The sequence below is a fragment of the Anastrepha obliqua genome, chromosome 4 (assembly GCF_027943255.1).
Source record: "Anastrepha obliqua isolate idAnaObli1 chromosome 4, idAnaObli1_1.0, whole genome shotgun sequence".
Taxonomy (NCBI): domain Eukaryota; kingdom Metazoa; phylum Arthropoda; class Insecta; order Diptera; family Tephritidae; genus Anastrepha; species Anastrepha obliqua.
In genome coordinates, this window is record NC_072895.1 from 58106997 (window position 1) to 58130340 (window position 23344).

The 23344-nt window shown below is 35.2% G+C and overlaps 1 protein-coding gene across 5 annotated transcripts in view; it reads right to left on the minus strand.

Moving 5' to 3' along the window:
- Positions 1-937: 937 nt before the first annotated feature.
- Positions 938-23344, minus strand: part of LOC129243864 (ubiquitin-conjugating enzyme E2 W) — a 69427-nt gene continuing 47020 nt past the window's right edge. For 3 of the 5 annotated variants that reach the window (XM_054881256.1, XM_054881255.1, XM_054881254.1), the window contains exons 2-6: positions 21768-22071; positions 7553-7644; positions 7370-7472; positions 7071-7302; positions 938-2997 (exon numbers count right to left, since the gene is read on the minus strand). In XM_054881256.1, the coding sequence (XP_054737231.1) occupies positions 2984-2997; positions 7071-7302; positions 7370-7472; positions 7553-7644; positions 21768-21899 (573 nt within the window). In that variant the 5' untranslated portion in view covers positions 21900-22071 and the 3' untranslated portion in view covers positions 938-2983. Of the gene's footprint in view, positions 2998-7070; positions 7303-7369; positions 7473-7552; positions 7645-21767; positions 22806-23344 lie in introns of those variants that run through there. The other 2 variants (XM_054881253.1, XM_054881257.1) reach the window with 2 other exon arrangements.

Here is a 23344-nt window from a genome sequence, read left to right on the forward strand (position 1 = left end):
ACTTGCACCGTATTGTACTAAAATTTAATGAACTATTTAACTACATAACAAAAAATTGTCTAAAGCATCTGATTAAAAAGTTTTAACTTTTTGTGAAAATTTACAGAATTTCTTAATTTTCGCACAAAATTTAAAAGAACGATTTACTTGGTTTTTGTTGTATAAGTTAAACTTTAATAAAAAAAAATTATAGACTCTAAATAAACCAAAACAGAATAGCCAAAACTGGTCAAAATGACACGCTCTTATTCGTTCCCACGGCAGTCGGTTCTACGTAACCGGAACGACCCGAATTTATATCCGGACAAGGACTGTCACTTCAACAGCATTGCCTTGAAATGTGTGGGGAACACGAATGATAGAATACACGATTGCTCCTCCGGAATTCGCCGTGTCGTAAGAGCCTATCAGTAAACAAGCAAAAGGAAGGGGAATTACTTGTTTGTGAAGAAGAAGAGTAGGCGAAACCAATGGAAACACACAAGAAATTCTACGCACACACATATACTTTCTTGCCAAGGTGTCTTACGCCTAAAAACGCAAACAAACTGCATCTGGAGGATTTAATATTAATGTATGCTTTCATAATTTAACACACAGCCCTTCGTTTTCATTAGTTTGATTAGTTTAAATCTTACAAATCAGAATACTACCAAGCCATTCACTGAATTCTCACAAATATGTAATTTCTCCTACTTGTGTTTGTTTTGTTCGTTTACTTTGTATCGCGAAGGTTGTCACAATGTTTATGCTGCAACAAAAGCAACAATGTCACAATGCCCGATTTGTCACAATGTTTATGCTGCAACAAAAGCAACAATAACGCACACCTATTTGATTGGCTATGAGTGTGCATATATGTAATATACATATATAAATCTTCGCAGGGATTAGTTTGCACTTTGTCTGAAATGTTAAGAAATCAAAAGACTGGATATTAATTGTAATCATAAGTTTTGTTTTTATTAAATACTTGACAATGACACGCATTTACAAGTATTATTAAGATTGTTTCAAATATGTGTTACATTTTGCATTATTAATTTACCTCAAACTTGACTTACACTTATATAATATAAATCAACTTAACTACAATACATTAAACAAAAAAATAAACGTACACATTATGGACAAAACAAAATATTACAGCGTTATAATTAAGTGGGGGTAAGAAGTAAAATTACCATATAACGGCAATATACCGCAATCTACAAGTAAATACATACATATATTTATATTTTAAGATCATTTAAGGTATACGTTAAAAGAATTGGCAATTACTAAATTTATAAGGAAATCGTAATTAATATTCTATGTATATGTATGTAAGTATGTATATACGCATATGTCATATGCAAATCATTTAGACACGGAAATCACAAGTGTACTGAAATGGCAACAGTACAGTGACAAGCTAATCTTAGTTTTATACGAATAATACAGAAGAATTGCACCAAGGTGTTAGGTCTAGAAGCTAAGATTACAAAACAAACAAAAAAAACCATATGTACATTAGCCAAGGTACATACAAATTTTGTGAAAATAATTATTATAATAAAAATAAAATTAAATGAGTAAAATAAGTTCGGGCATACACATATTACTAAAGCGTACAGTACACAAAGCTATTGAGGGTTGTTAGGAAAAGATTAAAATTTCAAAACAAATTTCCATTTCATGTTATAAATAGTGCATTGCAGTGAATTGTTTTCTTATTATTTTCCTCTATTAAATGATGCGAGCAAACAGCAAACATTTCTTGCTAAAATTCATTTGTTTTACTGTTTTTAAATCAATCTGTGTTTGTAAAATAAGATGGTGTTTTTGTTTTTTATTTCTTGTTTATTGCACTTTCAACAAACACAGAATGGAATGTTTCGCTGCGTCGTTTCCAAAGCGGTTTGCATCATTTTTAACAGTATTTTCAGTATAATCATTTTACATAATAATATTTTTAGATATTTTTACATGATTTGTTATAATGCCTGATTTCTATTTTAATTTGTGTTTTTTTTTGTTTGCATGTACAATAATTACTTTAATATATATATTTTTTTATGAAAAGCCAAAACATAAAAAATAAAGATTTATGCAAAACAAAAATCTGAAGCCACAGTTTAAAGCGCCAAATTCATATTGGATAATGATAAAAAATATTTAAGAGCTTATTAAATTAAAACTAAATTTCCATGCAAATTTACCACTTATAATTTTCGTTTTGGATTTACAGGTTATGTACTAAAAAATGTCTTTTCATTCAATGTAGTCTAAACATTCATACAATTATCGCATTTCAAGTATTCTATTTTATTATTCTCGAAAATTTAGTCACTTTTTCTATTTTACGTCGTATTCATGCTCGTATTTTTTATATTTTTTTGCAGAAAGGTATACGTGTATGTATGTATGTATATGTGTATGGGGTATGTGTCTAATGCAACCTTAAGTTCCAAAAGGTTACTTACGCTTTATTATATGTGTATATGTATGTATGTATGTATGTATATGTATTTTGTTTTTGCATCTCTTGCTGTTATTGGCTTGTCAAGATAAAGTTATGTTATGTTATAATAACTAAAATATATATTTAAATTTAAAATACGGTATTTCTTTCTTTACGTTTACGTATACGCCTACGCACATTCACGTTCACAAACTGGTTTCAGCTCAAACGTCTCACTTTGCCCGAGCGGCAATTTCCCAATTGGTGTTGTTTGTGGCTATTACTTTGTTTTGTTGATTTTTGTTTTTGTTTGTTTGCAATTTATAGCTGTTTAGTTAATATTTAATATATATAATTAATTGCGGATGCGCGTTTACGTTTGAACTTTACGCGTCGACGTATTTTTTTCACAGACAATTTACTCTCAGTGTATATTTGCGTAATTTGTTGTTGTAGTTCCATTCTAAGTACCAGCAATGAGTTTGTCAATGCAGCGAACAGCTTATATTTATACCGGTCGGCAGCGGCAAACGACTTCCACTAGACTGAATCGTCTGTAAGAAAATTAGTAAGAGAAGGAGAAGTAAGTAAAATAGAAATCAGAAACTCAAAAAAAAATTGGTTGTAAAAATAAATAGTTTATAAGCAAATTAATTTATTGACATTTTTGGCTGCAATATTAATGTACAGTAAAAGCTCTCTGCCATGAAAAAGCTCCTCATAAAAAATATCTACCGTTCGGAGTCGGCTTAAAACTGTAGGTCCCTCCATTTGTGGAACAACATCAAGACGCACGCCACAAATAGGTGGAGGAGCTCGGCCAAACACCTAACAGAAGTGCACGTGCCAATTATTGATTTATTTTTAAAATGCTTTCAAAATTATTAAACAGTTAATTCTGTGAGCGTCTTCTTTGTTTCGCTTTACTAAAATTCAAACAAATTCTCACCAAACGCTTCAATATCGAAACGCAGTTGATTATAAGTACAAGGTGCACGCGCTCCATTGCTTTTCTGTTTGTACACTGTAGCTGTCTAGTTCATACATAAGTGTTAAATATGATTGACGTACAAAAATTATAAATCTTACGATGGGATGATTAATTTTGTATGTTGTATATATTATGGTAATAGATTTTTTCAACATGTCACTTTCCGCCGAAGTTTTCATTGAAGACTGAAATTAACTTTCATTACGCCTATCCTTAAAAGCGGCAATAAAAATAATAATGAAAATTATAGGCCGATTTCCACACTATCTACAGTTTCGAAATTATTTGAGTATATAGTCAAAGACAAAATATACTTTGCTGTTAAACATTTGTTATGTCCCAATCAACATGGGTTTATTCCGGGCAGATCTACATTAACGAATTTAGCTATCTTTACGGAGGACTGTTTGGAAACATTTCAAAGAGATTTCCAAATGGATGCGATCTATACAGATTTCTCTAACACTTTTGATAGGGTATCTCACTCAATATTAATAGCTAAACTTGAGCGTTTCGGCTTTCACTCTCAATTTCTTAAGTGGTTGATTTCCTATCTCAATAATAGGCACTGTGTCGTTCGACTTGATAATGTACCGCCTTATTCTTTTATTGCTTCGTCTGGTGTTCCCCAAAGTAGTGTCCTAGGCCCGCTTCTATTTGTCCTCTTCGTTAACGATATTTCTTCTTGTTATAACGGGTGATCAATTAAGAGGAGTTTTTTTCATTTGCGTTTTTTTTACAGATCGCGCGCGAGTTGTGGCAAACTGTCATCGTGGATTTGTTGAACAGCGTTTGGCATTTCATCATGGAAAGACTCACACCGCAACAACGTCTACAAATTGTTCAACTGTATTATGAAAATCAGCGTTCTGTGACAAATGTTTTTCGTGCGCTTAGACCGCATTATGGTCAACATAATCGGCCTGCCTTAAACACTATTCGACATACCAACAACAAATTTGAATCCGAATATTCATTGGAGGATAATTCTCGACCGAATAGACCACGTCCAGCAAGAAGCATTGAGAATATAGCGGCAGTAGCAGAGAGTGTACGTGAAAACCGCGATGAATCGATTCGGCACCGTTCTCAGCAACTTGGACTGTCGTATGGAACAACTTGATCAATTTTACGGAAGGATCTTCATTTAAAAGCATACAAAATACAGCTCGTACAAGAACTAAAGCCAAATGACCTTCCTGCACGTCACCGTTTTGCTGATTGGGCTCTTGAAAAGATTGAAGAAGATCCGCTGTTTTCGAGCAAAATTTTGTTCAGCGATGAGGCGCATTTCTGGCTCAATGGTTACGTCAATAAGCAAAATTGCCGTATTTGTGATGAAGAGCAACCAGAACAGGTTCAAGAGCTACCTTTACACCCAGAGAAAACAACGGTCTGGTGTGGTTTATGGGATGGTGGAATCATCGGTCCATATTTTTTCAAAAATGATGATGGCCGCAACTTAACTGTGAATGGTGCTCGCTACCGTACCATGATATCGGACTTTTTGCTACCTGGAATTGAATCTAATGATCTCTACGACATTTGGTTTCAACAAGACGGAGCCACTTGCCATACAGCTCGTGAAACAATGACTTTATTGAGAAGTCATTTCGAAGAGCAGCTGATTTCACGTTTAGGACCTGTGAGTTGGCCACCAAGATCTTGTGATATCACACCTTTGGACTTTTTTCTTTGGGGATTCGTGAAGTCCAAGGTCTATGCTGATAAACCAGCTACGATTGAAGCTCTGGAAGCCAACATTACGCGTGTTATTCACGACATACCAGTCGAAATGCTCGAACGAGTGATTGAAAATTGGACCTTCAGAATGGACCACCTTAAGCGTAGTTGCGGCCAACATTTGAATGAAGTCATATTCAAAAAGTAAATGTCAAAGAATGTCCTTTCAAATGATAAATAAAGGTTTTGAACATAATTTACATTTTTGTTTTTTTTTTTAACTATTGAAAAAAGCACCTCATGATTGATCACCCGTTACATTGTGTAGTTTTCTTCTATACGCGGATGATCTAAAAATCTATTATGAAATTAAATGTCCAAAAGATTCATCCATTCTCCAGTGTGAGTTGAATAAATTATATAGTTGGTGTGTGCGTAACCTTTTGTTCCTAAACATTAATAAATGTCACTATACTTCGTATTCGACAGTTTTTTTTAAGTTGTTCCAACAGCTTACTACATCTCGAAGTCGCCGCGAAAGTCAATTAGTGAATTAAAGGACCTGGGTGTTTATTTTCACTCCAAGCTCAACTTTACCACCCATATAAACTTTATTCTTTGTAAATAGTTCACAATGTTAGCCTTTTTTCGTCGAAATAGTTCTTCGTTTTCTGATCCCTATCCTCTCAAACTGTTGTAGTCGTCCTTAGTTCGGTCCAGACTAGAATACGCGGTATTCCTTTGGAGACCGTTTCATGCAGTCTATATTTATAGATTTGAGTCTGTTCAGAGAGCTTTTGTGCGTTTTGCTTTGCGCTCGTTGATCCCATTCCGTCTTATCGGTATCCTTGCTTATTATATTAATAAATCTAATGTCCTTAGAGTCTAGGCGTGTTCTGTTATCGATGTATTTTGTATCGGTATCTGCTCAATAAAATTAATTTTAATGTTCCCTCCCGCAATTTCCGTTGTAATGAACTCTTTTTATGGGTATTGCTAAAACTGTTTATGGAATTAATCCTCCTTTTAGAAGGACGCTAGCTGAATTTAATGCATTTTCTTCTTCCTTAGTCTTTGATTTCTCTTATTCTAAGTTTATTTTTAAGAAGTTACTTATCAGAGTCTTGTCATAAGGTCTTAATTTGTATCTACCTATGCAATAGTCTGTAAGCCTCTTGTTTGTTGATTTAATGAATAAATAAAAAAACAAATAGATCGTAACACAATCCATTTTTATTGTTGCTGGACTAGCAAAATTATTACCGATAAAAATTGGAAGAATAGTGCTGGTGTGACCGTCGTTGGCCGGATATAAATCCAGAGCGTTCCGGTAACGTGGAACCAACTATCGTGGGATGAAAAAATTTTCAGTTAAAAACAATCATCACATCTTGGCTTCTACCCTCACCTTCGATAACTTTTCTTTTCATTTTAATATTATTTTTATTATTTTTCAATTAAATATTGTCAAATCAAACACAGATAGGAATCTGAACAAATTTCAAAGAACTATTGAGAAACCTGCAGAACACCTTGCTGATCTAAGAGTTTCTGCTTGATACCAAATATAGCAATATTTGGAACCACCAGTGCTTAGGCATACTATCATACAGCAAGTCCTATGTACAACACACATCGCAATGCGAACAAAAGCTAGTGTCCTGTATTGGTTCCTTCGAATATTGCCCTCATAAACCTTTTGTTTATAAAAAAACTCAACTGTATTATCATTTTAAGTTCCCAAGCTCTTAAAAAAACTCCTACATATAGTAGTTATCTATAAGCAAAAATCCTACTCGTAACCCTTGCGCCACAATAGACATCTCTCTCTGGGCTTAACCCGTCGAAACAGCACGCTTCCTGGGCCTATCGTTAGATGAGCGAGCCGATGACTATCGGTGACTACACCGCACCTTACAACTTATTGGCGATTAAATTTTAATTCAAACTCACCATGATACCACCATTTAGTCTTTTTTGGATTCTTATTGCAGGTCTTCACGTAGAGTGTGTTATCTGGTGGACGTTTCTTTTCGCGACAACTACTTAGCATCGATGCTATGCTCAGACAGACGGATTGTACTGAAAGCGCTGGCGACCAATCCTCTGTCAATATAGAAAGGCAGATATGTCCATTGGAGTAGACGTGCGGATGTACGGGTATATTATTACCAATAAACGTTACCTGAAATAGTAAAAAGCAAATCATGTAACTGAATATATAAACATGTGTAATCGTGACATGAACTTACCTCTGGCGAATCAAAGGGGTATTTATTGTTGAATTTGAATAGCAGCTGAAAATTTTCACCCTCGTACAGTGTACCTTCGAAACCAGCAATATTTATTTTCCACCTAAGAGAGACAAAAAAAAATAAACACAAGAAAATTATGTAAGTATTTTTTGGTTTTTAAATTGGTCTTTTGCAACTCACTCTGATAAGTTTTGTCCTATACTATCGGTATCAACGGTAACGCCCGGTGGCGGTTCCTTTATCAGCGACATCAACTCTTTGTGTAGTCTTCTCTGTAAGTAGAAAGGAGATAGAACAAAGACAAGCGATTAAAATAACGACAAAAATAAATGCACCTTCACTGTTGATCACAAAGGCATAAAAATTGCAAATATTTTCTATAGCGAAAACTGATAATAATATGACAGTGCAAATATTTGCTTTGAAGTTCGCGCATTTAACCTTCAGTTACCTGATATGACCGACAGGAAGTTATGGCCTTTGATCACTTTAATATAAAAGGATTTGGAAGCAGATATTTGTCGAACGATCGTATCGCCGAAGTGAATTAAACATTTAATTGACAAATCTAATCTTATCGCTGAAATTATTTATACCTAACAAAAATTGTAAAAAGCTTTAAATGTAAGCAATAAAAAGAAAGGAACAATTTATTTATTATTTTCTTGATTTATTTGCAAATTAGCGCTGGAGAAGCGTTAAGTTAAAAAACCCTCCAAAACTCTGAGCACTAGGACAGCTATGCAGCATATTGGTTGGCAATAGGTTTTCTACTAAGGAAAGGAAACCTTCGTAGATCATTATGGAGCAGATGTCATACGTTTACGGGACTCTCGACCAGGCAAAAGAATAATTTATAAGTGGCCTTGTATATGTAAAAAAGGCGATCAGCGCCCAGGCCGGCCCATTGATGAGACGATATTGCTACAAAAAAATAAAAAATAAAACCTCTTCTAGATGATGCACCTTTGTGTCATCATTTATCCAAAATAGAAAGTATGTAAGTGAATCACTTTACTCTGAGGGAGCTCTGCTCAAAATGTGGCCGTGTATTATCTTCTTGCAAACATTTATATCTTACCAAGGTATGTTACTTGTACATCGCATAGCCAGACAATTTATGGGGAACGTCTTATGATCTTACAACAACAACAAAGACAGCTACAACAATTAAATTTTATTAGCTGGAACCCATCACATAGGAGGGCCAGATTTTTCTGGCTCTTGATGAAAAGAAATTTGAGTCCAACAATCTACATACATTTCTGAATTTGGACCGCCTCTCCTCTCCATAAATCCAGTGGCCGGTGTAATTTTATTTTTATTTTTTCTATTTATTTGGCCTCTAAATTGTAAAATTCTGTTTAAATTACTCTTAACTGTCATCTTTGCTTATAGATTTCGACATTTTAGGGGCCAAAAGCAAACAAATATTATATAATACATTGCTCTTGTTATTTTTGTCCTGTTTAATGTGCCTTGGTTTACATTGCAAAAGGAAAAGCTTCCACTTCAACTACTTTCATCGCAACCGTAAAGAGAAATATGAAATATCATATCATTGCTGAATATAACGTCTGCCACTGCACCCCTCTGGCTAAGACGCCTTACTACGCCTTACTGTTATCTCCGAAAGTGATTTCAAATTGACAAAAAAATACTTTTTTCTGGTTTCAATTAAAAAATTTTAATGATAGGCATCGAGAAGCAGCAAATTATCCATTCTTAGCTTTTCAAGTTCGCTTTTGTCTGTTTTACGTCGATAAGGGGTTTAATATGAAACAGTCCATACAAACAAAAAAAAAATCACTAAGAATAATCGCTATTGAATTTAATTTTTTCATTATTCTACTTTTATTTTATTGCTATTATTAATCATCGTTCTTGAATTAAAAAGACTCCGATGTTCAGCAAAAAATTTGTTGTTTGTAATTTATAACAAAGTAATGAAAAAAAACAGTAATTTTTCCTAAAAAATGGAAAAATTTCTCTGGTTTCTACAAAAGCAAATTTAAATCAAAACAATTGTTTTTTCCTTCTCGTAACGCAAAAGAAACCAAAATTTGACATTCAGAAGCCAGACCCAAGAATCGTGTCGACCGATGTAATATTCTAAACTTCATTAAAGCGAAAAAAGGGGGCTAAGTGCGCCTCTACTCATAATAACTACCTAACATTTATGGGCAGAACTTGGGAAATTTTTGCAGCAGTAAATTTGTGAAATTCTCACTTATTTCGAAACAGTAAGGGTTACATGTACAAAGTTTTATTAAGCGAAACACAAATAGTGAAAAAGTAGGGGGAAATAACAATCTGATAAAAGTAAGTTATTTACATATGTGCATACATACAAACATATATGGCATTTGACGCAAATACGTCAATTAGATTTTATAGAGTCCAATTTTCGATAAGATAAGTTTTTTTTTTTTGGCACTGCATTAACCCTGCGGTGGGCACTCACTATAAACGTTTTAGTTGAACCACCTACGTACCGAAGGGACAAACCGTAGAGGAAAAAGGGTAATAATTAAATATTAGAATGGGTATTTTGTGAATATGTTTGTGTGAATAGTAAGTTTATGAGGCTGGAGGTAGGTGTAAGCTGCAAAAAGAGGAAAAAACAAAAAGCATGCAAGGAAACACGTATTACTCATCGACTTCAATTGTGTCATGTGATAATATGCAGTATCGTTGCAAAATGGTGGTGAAAATTAAGCCAATGCCAGTTGTTAGTGCAGCTGTGTCGGTTGGCCATCGATGTTCTGACATCGATATCGATGACATCTTTTATGACATCATTGGCCGGAAAATCGGAAGACTAAATGTTTTCCATACATCGGCAAGCACAAAGCTTACTTTCCACTTGAGACTTTTCCTCACTTTAGGTAGTTTTGTTGGGTTGACCCGATTGTAAGAATCACACAAGACCGTTGCTTTTCTTTTCATTTCTATTAACAAATATTATTGAAGCCATTTTTCTCGAAAAAATTTCAATTGAAATGGGGGTAGGTGAAATGGTTTAAGTGCCAGTCTGGAACTACTCAAGTAGCACTAAAGCGCCGCTTTGATATCATTATGAGACCCCCAACAGGCAGATATCTATAGCCAGCCAGAGCTGTTGATATAATGGAAAATATTGATAGGATTTAGGTTGGCGCACTGCCCCGAGCTATCGAAGAAAGAAGCTCTCAAGGGGCACCAAGGAGTGATCTTAATTGTCCAGCTGCCAAACCCAGGCATTTATAGAGAAAGGCCCCCACAGCTTCTGCAGTGGCGGCTAAATGCTAACCCTAGCTTTTCCGCGTGTGTGCCGATCGCCCAGTGACCGGTAAACACAGCTACGAGTTTGGAAATTGAATGACGAGGAGTCCGAAGGGCTTTCTGAGTCCTCCGCATATTGTAATGCGGCCAAAGGGTTTTCGAAATAGCACATGAGGAAATGGAGTTCATCTTTTCTGTGCATTCCTGAGAAATAATTTGTGCAGTTCCCCTTTAACAACTGTCAGGGTGGTGCCGATGACCGGGTAGGAGGTCTCTGAGGCCGATTCAGTCCCCTTCCTGGCAAGCTCATCAGCAATGTCATTTCCCTCTATGTTCCTATGTCCTGGATCACAGATCAGAGAAATGTTACCTGCACACGGCTTGACTATCGGAGAAAATTTTAATATCTCCCTCGCTCCCGCGTTTCCTAAGCATTTTGGAGGCCTGCAGGATCGCAAAGACTTCTGCTTGAAAAACACTAGCAGTGCTCGGCAGTTTAAAGGAGATAGATAAATTGGTTGATTTAGAGAAAATCCCTGCTCCGACTCACGATTCCATCTTGGAACCGTCAGTAAAGACAGAGGTGCAAGCTTCGGTGCAGATTTTCAACTCGATCCAATCCTGCCTATTTGGAAAGATTGCCCTGGCACGACCCTCAAACTTTAGTTTGCGGATAGAGAGACCTGTTCGAAGTTCAGAGTAATACGGTGTTAACTGCCTGAAAATTATACCACTTCCCTTGAGAGATTGCCTCCAGAGGTCAACCTCCTTTAACCTAATTGCTCTTTGGAAATGGAACACTTAAGACTAGTGTTGAGAGGAGGGATTTATATAGAAACTTACGGTTTTGTTGCTAAATAATTTGTTATTATTAAAAATAATAATTATTTCACAAAATCGAAATTTTTTTCTTCACTCATCTTATAGTAAATCATTTCAAGAATGTTGTGTCAAAATTTTAAGTGGATCGGAGCAGAACTCTCAAAGTTATAGCCTTTGTAGGCACTCTACCTCGAATGCGGAGCATCGATAATTTCTCAGAGTCATTTTTCCAAACGCGTTTTTCCCGAAACGACTTCTTAAAAGTCGGTGCCAATCACAACTCCGAAACTATTCAACCGATTCTTTTCAAATTTGGCACACGTTTTCTAAATCAAAAATACCTCCCCCCTACACTGTTTTTTTTTATTTTTTGTTTTTTAAGGTTGTTTTTCACTTACAAATATGGCGAAATTTTTCGCCAAAAATGCTCCTTTTACGTTTTTTTGCCACCAAAACTACAAAACTGAAAAAAAAAAATTTTTATTAATGTAGGGGGGAGCATTACGTCATACTTTAACTGAAAAATTCGACTTTTTTAGTTTCAGATGATTCTACGACGAATGCCGATTGGCACCGCAGAGCACCTCTCGAAAAACATATCTCCAAAAAAACTCTGTCATGGGCTTATTTGTCAATATTTTATTATTAATATTTTTTAAAAACTTATTGAAAAGATGTACAATAACATGTAACTGATTTTATTAAAGTATCTTAAGCCATATTTCTGTAAAAAATTCACAAAAAAAGTGTTTTTTTTTTTAGTGCTAAACCCTACCTCCCCCTTAAAAAATATATTTGGACAATTATGAAGAGTGCGATGCTGTTGGAAGTAAACTGCAAGGGGGCGCGTTCCTCCAAAAACTGTAAAGCATTAGAATTTATATTCTTAGGTAATAAGTTATTGATTAAATGGGCCATAGTTTTAGCTTTGAGCTTATGTTCGAAAAATAAAATTCATTTTCACAAAATAACTCGCTGTGAACATTTACTTATTTGATGCGCGTACACAATAAATTCGGAAAAAAGGCATGCATTGGCGTTGGGCATGGCTGCTATAGAACATTGGCAATATTTCTGTAAGGAAATGACTTAATCAGTTTTTATAGGTAATATAGCTTTCTATCTGTAATAAAAATTTGGAAACTTTGACCCACTACAGAAGTAAGCCACTCATTATGTACATATTTTCAGAATTATATGGCCGCTTTTCTGGTTCAAATATACAATTATACCAAGGCGTAATTATTAAACGTGGTGTAGGTAAATCAGCTGATTTGTTTTTTTACTTTCGCTGTGTCCATGTAGCTGTCAGCACAGAATAAAGCAAGGCGAATTAATTTTTTGTTTTCTACTTCGCCGATACCTTGCCGTGACAATCAAACGTACAAAATATTGTTGTTGGTCTAGTGTCACCACTTTCAATAAATGCGCCTTCAATTATACGGTGTAATTTAAATTTCTTCTTTGTAGAAAGTGTGAGCTGAGGATGTCATGGAATACGAATTCAGTAGTTTATCATTAGCTCTGACAAAAATTTAATCAAAATTCAAATTAGTCTGGCTAGTCTACCAGGTGCCCACAGAAGAGTTAAGTACAAGTAGTAATCACAAAAATAAGCATAGTGCAAATAAACACATACTATATATGAAGTGTCTGTTTGTATAGAATATTTACTTTCGTGGGCGATATAATTCAATTTGAAAACATGTAATTAATAAATGCAATGTAAATAGAGAGTATTATTGTTTTAAGATATTCTCAAAAACAAAAATAATTGATGACTGCTTAGTCAGAAAACTTTATTATCAGAGAATAAATGATAAGATAGTGGAAATTTATTTATTTGTTAAATGAATTGGCTACAACAATGCCCACTAGAAGAATGTAAGTGGTATTGAATGAAGGACAAGGAAATGGAAACGGTTTATGTGTCAGTACTGAGATACAAAACGATGTATGTACATATGTATAAGTACAATATGTATATGTAATTTAATTTTTAGTTAAAAAATATAGTATTTTTATAAGAAAAATACAAACAACTTAAAAATAGATAAAAACAAATATTAGATAATAGGACTATGGTTAAGTTCGTGCGGTTTTTTTTCGAAATTTGAAACTTTATTGACGTAAAATGGTTACAAATTTAATATTCAAAGTATTGTCCATCGCTTGCTACTACTTTTTCCCATCTTTCTGGCAATTCACGGATTCCCTTTGTGAAAAATTCGGTCGGTTTTGCCGCAATCCACGAATCGATCCATTTTTTGACTTCATCGTAATTACGGAAGTGCTGGTCAGCCAGGCCATGTTGCATCGATCGGAAGAGATAGTAATCGGATGGCGCAAGGTCTGGACTATACGGCGGGTGGGGTAGGACATCCCATTTGAGCGTTTCTAAGTATGTTTTGACCACTTGTGCAACATGTGGCCGAGCATTGTCATGTTGCAAAATAACTTTGTCGTGTCTATCGGCGTATTGCGGCCGTTTTTCTCGCAGTGTTCGGCTCAAACGCATCAATTGTCGTCGGTAGACATCCCCCGTAATCGTTTCATTCGGTTTCAGTAGCTCATAATACACAACACCCAGCTGGTCCCACCAGATACACAGCATAACCTTCAGGCCATGAATATTCTGCGCCGACGTCGATGTTGAAGCATGGCCAGGGTATCCATACGTTGCCCGACGTTTTGGATTGTCGTAATGGACCCACTTTTCATCGCCAGTCACAATTCGATGCAAAAAACCCTTTCTTTTGTGCCGTTGAAGCAGTTGTTCGCATGCCATAAAACGGCGTTCAACGTCTCTTGGCTTCAATTCATACGGCACCCAATGGCCTACCTTTCGGATCATTCCCATGGCTTTTAAACGTTTGGAAATGGTTGATTGATCAACTCCCAAAGTTTTTGCAACCTCTTCTTGCGTTTGAGCCGGATCTTGATCGAGCAATTCCTCCAATTCGGTATCCATGAACTTTGGCGGCGCACCCTCGCGTTCTTCGTCTTCCAAGCCAAAATCACCACTTTTAAAGCGTGCAAACCACTTCTGGCACGTTCGCTCAGCTAGAGCATGCTCACCATAAACTTCCACCAAGATACGATGACTTTCGGCTGCTTTTTTCTTCATATTAAAAAATTCCCCGCAAAAACACATTATTTGGCACGAAATTCGACATTTTCAAGTGTGGTAAAAATATTGTTGTTTACGCTTCAAATAAAAAACTTATACTGACGTTTGTGCCTTACGACAGTAGCTCTCCAATGAATGTTTGGAAATGTGGATCGATGGAATAATAATCAAGTTACGCCATCTGTTGTAAAACCGCAAGGAACTTATTCATAGTCCTATTATCTTTAAAAAAATTTAAGAGTACTTATTTTTAGTTACTATACCTTCTACTCAAATATGACTTTTTCCTGTTTCCCAAGCTCAAGTTGCCGCTCCGTGGAAACCATTTTGAGGCAATTGAAGTCATAAAAGAGAATTCGAAGAACACACTCGAGCTTGACTTGTTTACAGTAGCACAGAAAACAAACTATGTGACATATCACGCTGAAATTGCCATGTAAGCTTATAACAGTCCTACCAAAAAACAAAAAAATTATTTTTGCCATATGTCATCCGCGGACCGTTTTATTGATAACGTCTCGTTCATATTTGAGCAGAAGATAAATAGCATTTGTGTCTCATTTCACTACTTTTATCTTACAAAACCAAAACCAGAACGAAGATAGCTTAGTCTTCGGAGAAACAGTTTTGTACTAAATTCCTCATTTCAAATTAGAAACCCACTTATGCGCAGATCGACACGAAAACTCAGTGATTCTGGAGACAGCTGAAGGACGAGACTTTGAAGGTGATACAGTTGAGCTTTTGAGTTTTCAGACGCAGTACTTTTCTATTTAAAATTTAAATTGATCTCACAAAAAAAATTCATAGGAACTAGATTTTTCAATTACTTATCTATGACTCTGATTGGGTCATACGCTGTGCTAAAGTGAACGTGCGTAGCCTCTCCCGATTCACGAAGATCATCAAATGATAGAAAGTTTTTTCCTAATAATGATAGTACCTTAACTCTTGGGCCACAGGATGTGGGCTAAGTTTAAACCCGCGTAGAACAGAACTTATGCTTTTTACCACCAGATATAAGGTACCAACTTTTACCCTACCAAATATCAACGGACAAACTCTGTCTTTATCAACCAGCGCAAAGTACTTAGGGGTAATTTTGGACTCCAAACTTAGCTGGAAGTTAAACGTCGAAGAACGGGTAAGGAAAGCAGAAATTGCTTTATATGCCTGTAAGCGTATGCTTGGAAGAAGATGGGGTCTTCAACCTAAGCATACATTATGGCTGTATAAGGCGGTTATACGACCCATTTTATCGTATGGTTCGGTAGTTTGGTGGAAAGGAGAGAGTACAGTTCCAAATTACTCGGCACAATACAAAGATCAGCCTGTGCAATAATGGTCAGTGCAATCAGATCATGTCCTGGAGAGGCTCTCAATGCATTGACATATGTTATTCCAATAGACCTACATATAAAGAAGACGGCAGCCATGAGTGCATTTAGGTTAAATGAAGCGGGTCGCTGAAAGAAAAAACGTATGATTACGCTAGTCTATTATTGCGACAAGCTCAGTTAATCTCGCTGAGGACTGACTACATCCCGATGGCAACATTCAATAATTTTGCCACTCTCATTCCATCTAAGGAAGAATGGAATATGGGACTCTCTCCAAACAACTTCGACTCTACAGTCTATACAGATGGCAGTAAAATGGATTGTGGTGTTGGAGCTGGTATATATTCTCATAGACTTGGAATTGGAAAATCTGTGCGTCTCCCTAATACCAGCAGCGTCTTCCAAGCGGAAGTACTAGCAATTGGGGAAGCCTGTAGGTTACTAATCGCAGATTTCTCTTTTAAGGGCAATATCGCTATTCTTTCGGATAGCCAAGCCGCAATCCAGGCGCTGGACGCGACTATAACAACCTCTAAAGTGGTGGAGCAAAGTAGGAATAGCCTCACCAACTTGAGTGAAAACCATAGAGTAATCTTAATTTGGGTCCCGGGACACCGGAACATAGAAGGTAACGAAAAAGCTGATGAACTGGCAAGAGGGGGATCTGCCATGAATAGCGCTCTTGCAGTACCAGTATTCACTCCACTAGGTGCGGTCAAGAACGCAATTTCCCTAAAATACCTTCGAATTGCAGATTGTAGATGGAGAGACCAGACGAAATGCAAAATCAGCAGAACGTTATGGCCCACCTACAACCTCAAGCAATCGTCGACATTAATAAACATGAAACGACGGGACACCTGTAGACTTACGGCAGTCATAACTGGCTTCAGGTCTATCGGAGAACAAGCCGCCAAAATGGGCATCCTTCACAACACATACTGTCACAGTTGTAAACAACCGGAGAAAAAAGAAACAATCTTCCATTTCCTCTGTGAATGCCCTGCCCTATAGAGGGACAGAATGTTAACCCTGGGCAAACCGCTGTTCGAGAGTCTCGAGCAACTGTCTGGCTTAGACGTCAACAACCTAATAAGGTTCCTAAACCGCACAGACTGGATATAGTCCTGCTGCAAATAACTGTTAAACAATTTGGTAACGAGGATGTGGCAACAAAATGGTGCGGAAGCGCTAGTTGGATTCTGGCTGAATCACCACTCTAACCAACCAACCCAACCAGATAGTACCTTCGGGAGCATTTCTGTCGTCGAAAGGGTCCTCACAAATATTTTACCTTTCAGAAATTGTAGACAATAATCCCTTTATTAGAAGGACAGCATCAAGATGCATACCAAAACACCTAAGAGGAGATATTTGCGACAATTATACACGCCCTGTACTCAAAAACTTGGGCTGTTTAAAAACGTAAGTTGCCAAGGTGTATTTTGTGGCAAATATTATTTATTAATCAATATATTCGCCTTCTGATACGGCATTTTCCACGCTTGTTTGATATTCACCTACTTATATTGGATTCAAAAACTTTCTAAAACATTACGCCATAAGTAGCTTTTATTTCTAAAAGTTTATTTTTTTGGCATAGAGGGTGAATATCAGTAACGATAACTCGTCATCAAGTCAATTTTAAATTAAATAAAAGTGTGATAATGCAACAAACGTGTTATGTAGATATAATGTATATATGTACAGTAGCGAACATAATGATTTTTTTTTTATTTTTTTTTTACTACTATTCATTCTTTAATTCAAACTTTCACGATTTATAAAAAATTTTGAAAAGTTTTACAGATTTTCTTCTATATATTTCAAACTTTTGAAACAACCTTCGTTGTATAGCCCATTGAATTTTGGCATAAAGTGCAAATTTTCATTAGCTAAAAAATCGAGTTGACTTAAAAAAAAAAATCGCTGACGGTTTTACGCAATAAAGCAAAAAAATCCATCAGAAAAAAAATTGTTAAAAATCCAACAGATTTTTTAGCCGCTTAACCCTGTAGTTTCATGAAACACATTTACGAAAATTTTCTAAAAAACAAAACTTCAAAATAAAAAGTTCAAAATTTTGATGAAAATTTATTAAATTTTTCCAAATTTCACATAAAGTTGAAAAATATGCAAAAAAAATAACAAATAAATTCTAACTCGAAGCACATCCTAAATATTGCAAAAAAACATAATTCACTCAGTTATGCTCGCCATTGTAAGTATTTAACAGTGACGGCATTGCATGAGTAATTTTCTATTAGCCATTCCGAGTTCTTAGGAATTCTAACAATATAGAAGATAGAGAAAAACATGTAAATAAAGCTAAGAGCTGTTGTAAATCAAATGTATTGTGGATATAAATATCTGCCACAGGGTATTTTTTTATTTTTACTGAAATATTTTACAGAACTATTACGCTTCCGGAAATCACTTAATAGAGATTCTAGCAAATTTGAACTTTGAATAATATTCTTACTTATTTTATTATCTTGTTTAAGAGATTTGATTCAAGAGGCATAGCTTCTTCTGTGGGACTAAAAGTTGTATATTTGAAAGTAAGTCTAAATGTCACATCATATTGCGAGAACTGTTTTCCAAAATTAAATTTAATAACAGAGCAGAAAATCAAACGCAACGTGTTACTTCAGAGGTTTATTATAAACGACTAGCTATAAAAATCTAAAAAATTCAAAAATCATATATTCGGATTGCCTTTGCAGTGCTTACTATGTGAGCTACTTTTTCAATAGTAGATAATAAATAATAGAGATTATTAAAATTTGTCGCTCGTTTACAAAAAGCGAAAATTTCTTAAATAATAAAATAAATTCTACCAGTTTTGGGTTGAGATTTTTTCCAATTTATGGTCTATGACTCATTTTCGATAGCTCTCACGAATGTGTCTGCCATTAAAAATAATAATTTTAAGTTGCAGGTTTAAGGTGCGGTGGCCTATCTTATTGATTCTAATGTACAAAGTGGCGCAAAACTAATCTTCCAATATTGTTTTTGAATAAAGTTTTTACTAAATAAAAAAAAATGATTTTGAATGATGGAAATCTTTATTTTGACCTTTACGCTTGCTTGTCTATTTTTATACTGCAGTTGTCTTGTTCACAAGTGCCAAGTATGATTGACATACAATGCCATTTACAAAAATTATAAACCTTCCGGTGGGGTGACTAATTTTGCTCCACTACCATGTATCTCATTACCAGCGGGGTCCTAATACGAAAATCTTTTAAAATTACAAGTTGATTTAACACTGACTAGTTTTTTCTACTATTTTTTGGGACTCTCTCCCCTTGACTAAGATGAACTGGTTTACGTTAGAGCAACAGGGCCACCATTGCAAACTTATTTTCAACCAGTAAGTCCAGTACAAAGAAGATGAGGCCAAAATAATGCAATTAAGGGTAAATGGGTAATGGGTTGGGGTCATAGAACAACTCATTTTGACGAACGGCGTATGTAGTCTAAAGATTATCTTTTCTGACAAGGCGCCCTTTCCTTTCAGGGATTATGTTGACAAACGAAATCACCACAATCAGAGAGTGGGGAACCTATATAAGATTTCCACGAAGTCAACACATCGCCAGGTAATGACAAGTTTGGTATGAATTTAGGTGTGGCACCATAATTAAGGATTGTTTTTTTATTGTTCAAAGTTGCTGCTACTAACGCATTTCAGTCAAAGGTGAGTGATAGAGTGCCAAAATGATCAACTTATAATAACCTTGTATTTAGACCAAACTTTTTAGGTATTATATGCAATTTTTTATACCGTACTAACGAATTCCTTAATAAAAATTGAGATCATGAAATTGTTACACTCAGTAAAGAAAAAAATTAGCAACGAAAATTATTTTGTGAAACAATTTTTTTATGAAACAAAAAGCTATTTTTAGTCGCTAGTCCCACGAAGCAATATTAAAATTTACAGGTGGGTTGTTGTTGTTGTAGCGGCATAAAAATTCCCTATAAATGTTTGAAGAATGCTGCTGGAGTGATGGTCCGTAGCCGGATATAAATCCGGGTCCTTCCAGTAACACAGAGCCGACGGTCGTAAGAACTTATAATATACAAGTTATGTTGTATAGTGTACGAAAAATCTGGGAATTATATTTCGTACTATATTCCAATGAAAATCAGCATTTTTTTAATTAATATATTATGACTTTTTCACATCTAACTAATTAAGAGAGCTGTACTAACCGAACCGATAATGTACTTCTAGCATTCAAGTGCCCTTTAAAGTTTTTCGTTTTATGAACTGCCTAACAGAGATGAATTCGCTAGTTAGGGTTGGCGAAAAAAGCACTATTTTGTTTAACTTTTGTCAAATAAAACAGTCATATGAATAAAAATCTCTGAACCGTTTCGTCATCTAACTAATAAAGTGAGTTTTATTAACCGAACCGATCAACTATTCCCAACTTTAAAGAGTCCTTGAATTTTTTTCAATTTCCAACTGCCTGACACAGATAATTTACTAGTTAACTGAACTATTGCAAAGTTGGAGTAAAATCTAATATTTTTTTTCAAGGCTGTAAACACCGTTGAGCCATGTTAAGCCTTTCTTCTATCGCCTATGTAATTAAATGTCACTTCACATCACTAAAAAGGCTCATACATGATACCAAAGCATGCTGGTGATTGTGCTGTCCAACTCGATCCACATACTCGTATTACATCAGCACCAGCACACTTGTACAATACAATATTCAATTTTTTGCAAAATTTGTACGGCAATTCTTCTAATGTCTATTGTCTATAGACAAGAAAAGCGTGCAAAGTTATGTTTACTGCTTAAAAAATTCTTCTTCAGTGAGCTAAATTAACAACACATGATACAAGCATGCTTAATCATAGAAATATCAAATTCGTTTTCATATTGCACGGACAACTGGCACAATCACACCACAGGCACCAACACGAGCAATCGTCTGACACAATCTCCTGATGAGGCTAGCTTGCTGGTGTTGTGTACGGGCCCTTTAACTATTAAGTATTTCGGCTCAACAGCTTAACAAACTTTTTTGAAACTAAAAATGTACTAATCGATCTGATAAAACGAGCTTTTATGTTGGAGAATAGTTGACAAAATGCCACCTAGATTAAAATTTTTAAAAAGCTATGCTTTACGAGCATAATATGCGAAAATCGAGTAATTAAGGTTCGTACTGTATTTCAATGAAACTAAATTTATACTAATAGGTCTATGAATAAGTTCGTGCGGTTTTTTTTCGAAATTTGAATTTCGGATCATTCCCATGGCTTTTAAACGTTTGAAAATGGTTGATTGATCAACTCCCAAAGTTTTTGCAACCTCTTCTTGCGTTTGAGCCGGATCTTGATCGAGCAATTCCTCCAATTCGGTATCCATGAACTTTGGCGGCGCGGCCAAAATCACCACTTTTAAAGCGTGCAAACCACTTCTGGCACGTTCGCTCAGCTAGAGCATGCTCACCATAAACTTCCACCAAGATACGATGACTTTCGGCTGCTTTTTTCTTCATATTAAAATAATGAAGAAGAATTCCCCGCAAAAACACATTTTTTGGCACGAAATTCGACATTTTCAAGTGTGGTAAAAATATTGTTGTTTACGCTTCAAATAAAAAACTTATACTGACGTTTGTGCCTTACGACAGTAGCTCTCCAATGAATGTTTGGAAATGTGGATCGATGGAATAATAATCAAGTTACGCCATCTGTTGTAAAACCGCACGAACTTATCCATAGACCTATTACATAATTTTTTATTATTTCATTATAATCTTGCAATTTAAATTTTATTTAAAAATATATTTCAATTTCAATCAATACTTGCCTCCCATCGTGTGTTGTCCAACACCAGCGGTTTACCGCATTTCGTGCGCGGTTCTTTGGTCACCTGCGGTTCACAGGTGATGATTTCCGATTTTGGCAACTTGTCTTTCTTGCTCTTGAATATTTTCAACATTTTGTCGTTGCGCACTTTATTATAGCACTTGCACAGTTTTTATGTATGTATGTTTCTGATTGCAGTACAAATTTTATTTATATATTTATTCGACTATGTCAAAGACGGCGCTGTAGATTGTCTACGTAATTCGTCTACACAAGTCTTATTCTTTTTATGCAATATTGCAACGCTGATGTAATTTTGTAAAAGTAGATCGAGAAAAAATATGTCACTTAGGTGGGCATTTCATTTAAATATATAATTCAATTAACTGTTAATTAAGGCGCAAACGCTGAGACACTAGTGGCTTGAATTTTAATTTCTACGACTTATATGTACATATGCATGTAGTGAGCGTAACGACTTTAACCAGCTGACTGAGTAGCTGGGTGAATTTGTATGAGATAATAAATGTTTTGAATTTTTTTTCTTAGTTTTTATAAAACAATTAAGTCAATGCATAAGCAATTTAGCGGCATTTGAATTACAAATTTGATTTATTTTCTGCTACAATATATCGCACACACACAAACACACTCACAGCCAAACGCGCGCGCGATATCACAATTATTGCACAAATCTTGCAAATTGCAATTAATTTTCTTCTTTCGCCCCACAAACGGCGGACTGCGTCACACCAAGTTGCACTTAGCGTTGCGACAACGCCAGAGCGCTGCAGTATTTTTTTTTATATTTTCTTTTGTATTATTTAATTTTCTTTTTTTCAGTTATTTGGTAATATTTTACTTGCGGTTCGGCTTAAAATTACAGTTTAGTTAATTTTTGCACCAACAAATTATTATTTTTCTACTCCAACCTGTGTCTGGCTAAATTTAATATTTTTTTATTTACTATATTTCACTATAGTATTTTTATTGTTTTATCTCAAGAACGCTGTGAACGCTTCGACGTATAAAATACGAATATTCGTTTGCGACTCAGGAAAGTTGCTAACAACACCTGAGGTACGAAAAAAATGGAAAATAAAAAAGGAAAAAAGTAAGAGTAAAAAGCTAAACAAAATCAAACGGAATGAAATGAAAAAATAACGCTATCAGCAGTGCCAGCCAAAGCAATATAAACACGCTCGATTCATGTGGCTCAATTTTTGCAGCGATTGCAATTTGCCTTCCTGTGTGCTTTGTTGTATATTCCCTTTTTTATTGGTTTGTTTTCCACTGTTCCGTTTTACAATAATAAACTAAAAACATTGCTTGCGAATATGTATGTACATATGCAGGTATATGTGTATATGTATTTAAATTCAAAAATAATAATAAAAAGACCGATACATTTCACTTCGTATGAATTTATAAATGAGATTACAAATAGATTCTGATAACTTACAAATGGTTTTGAAAACAGTTTAGAAAAGTAAAAAGTGTAGCCTGAGCAAGGTTTTAAACTTCACGGTAGGTATATGAGAGCGTCATTTAGGTGACACTCCTTTGAAAAAGGCAATT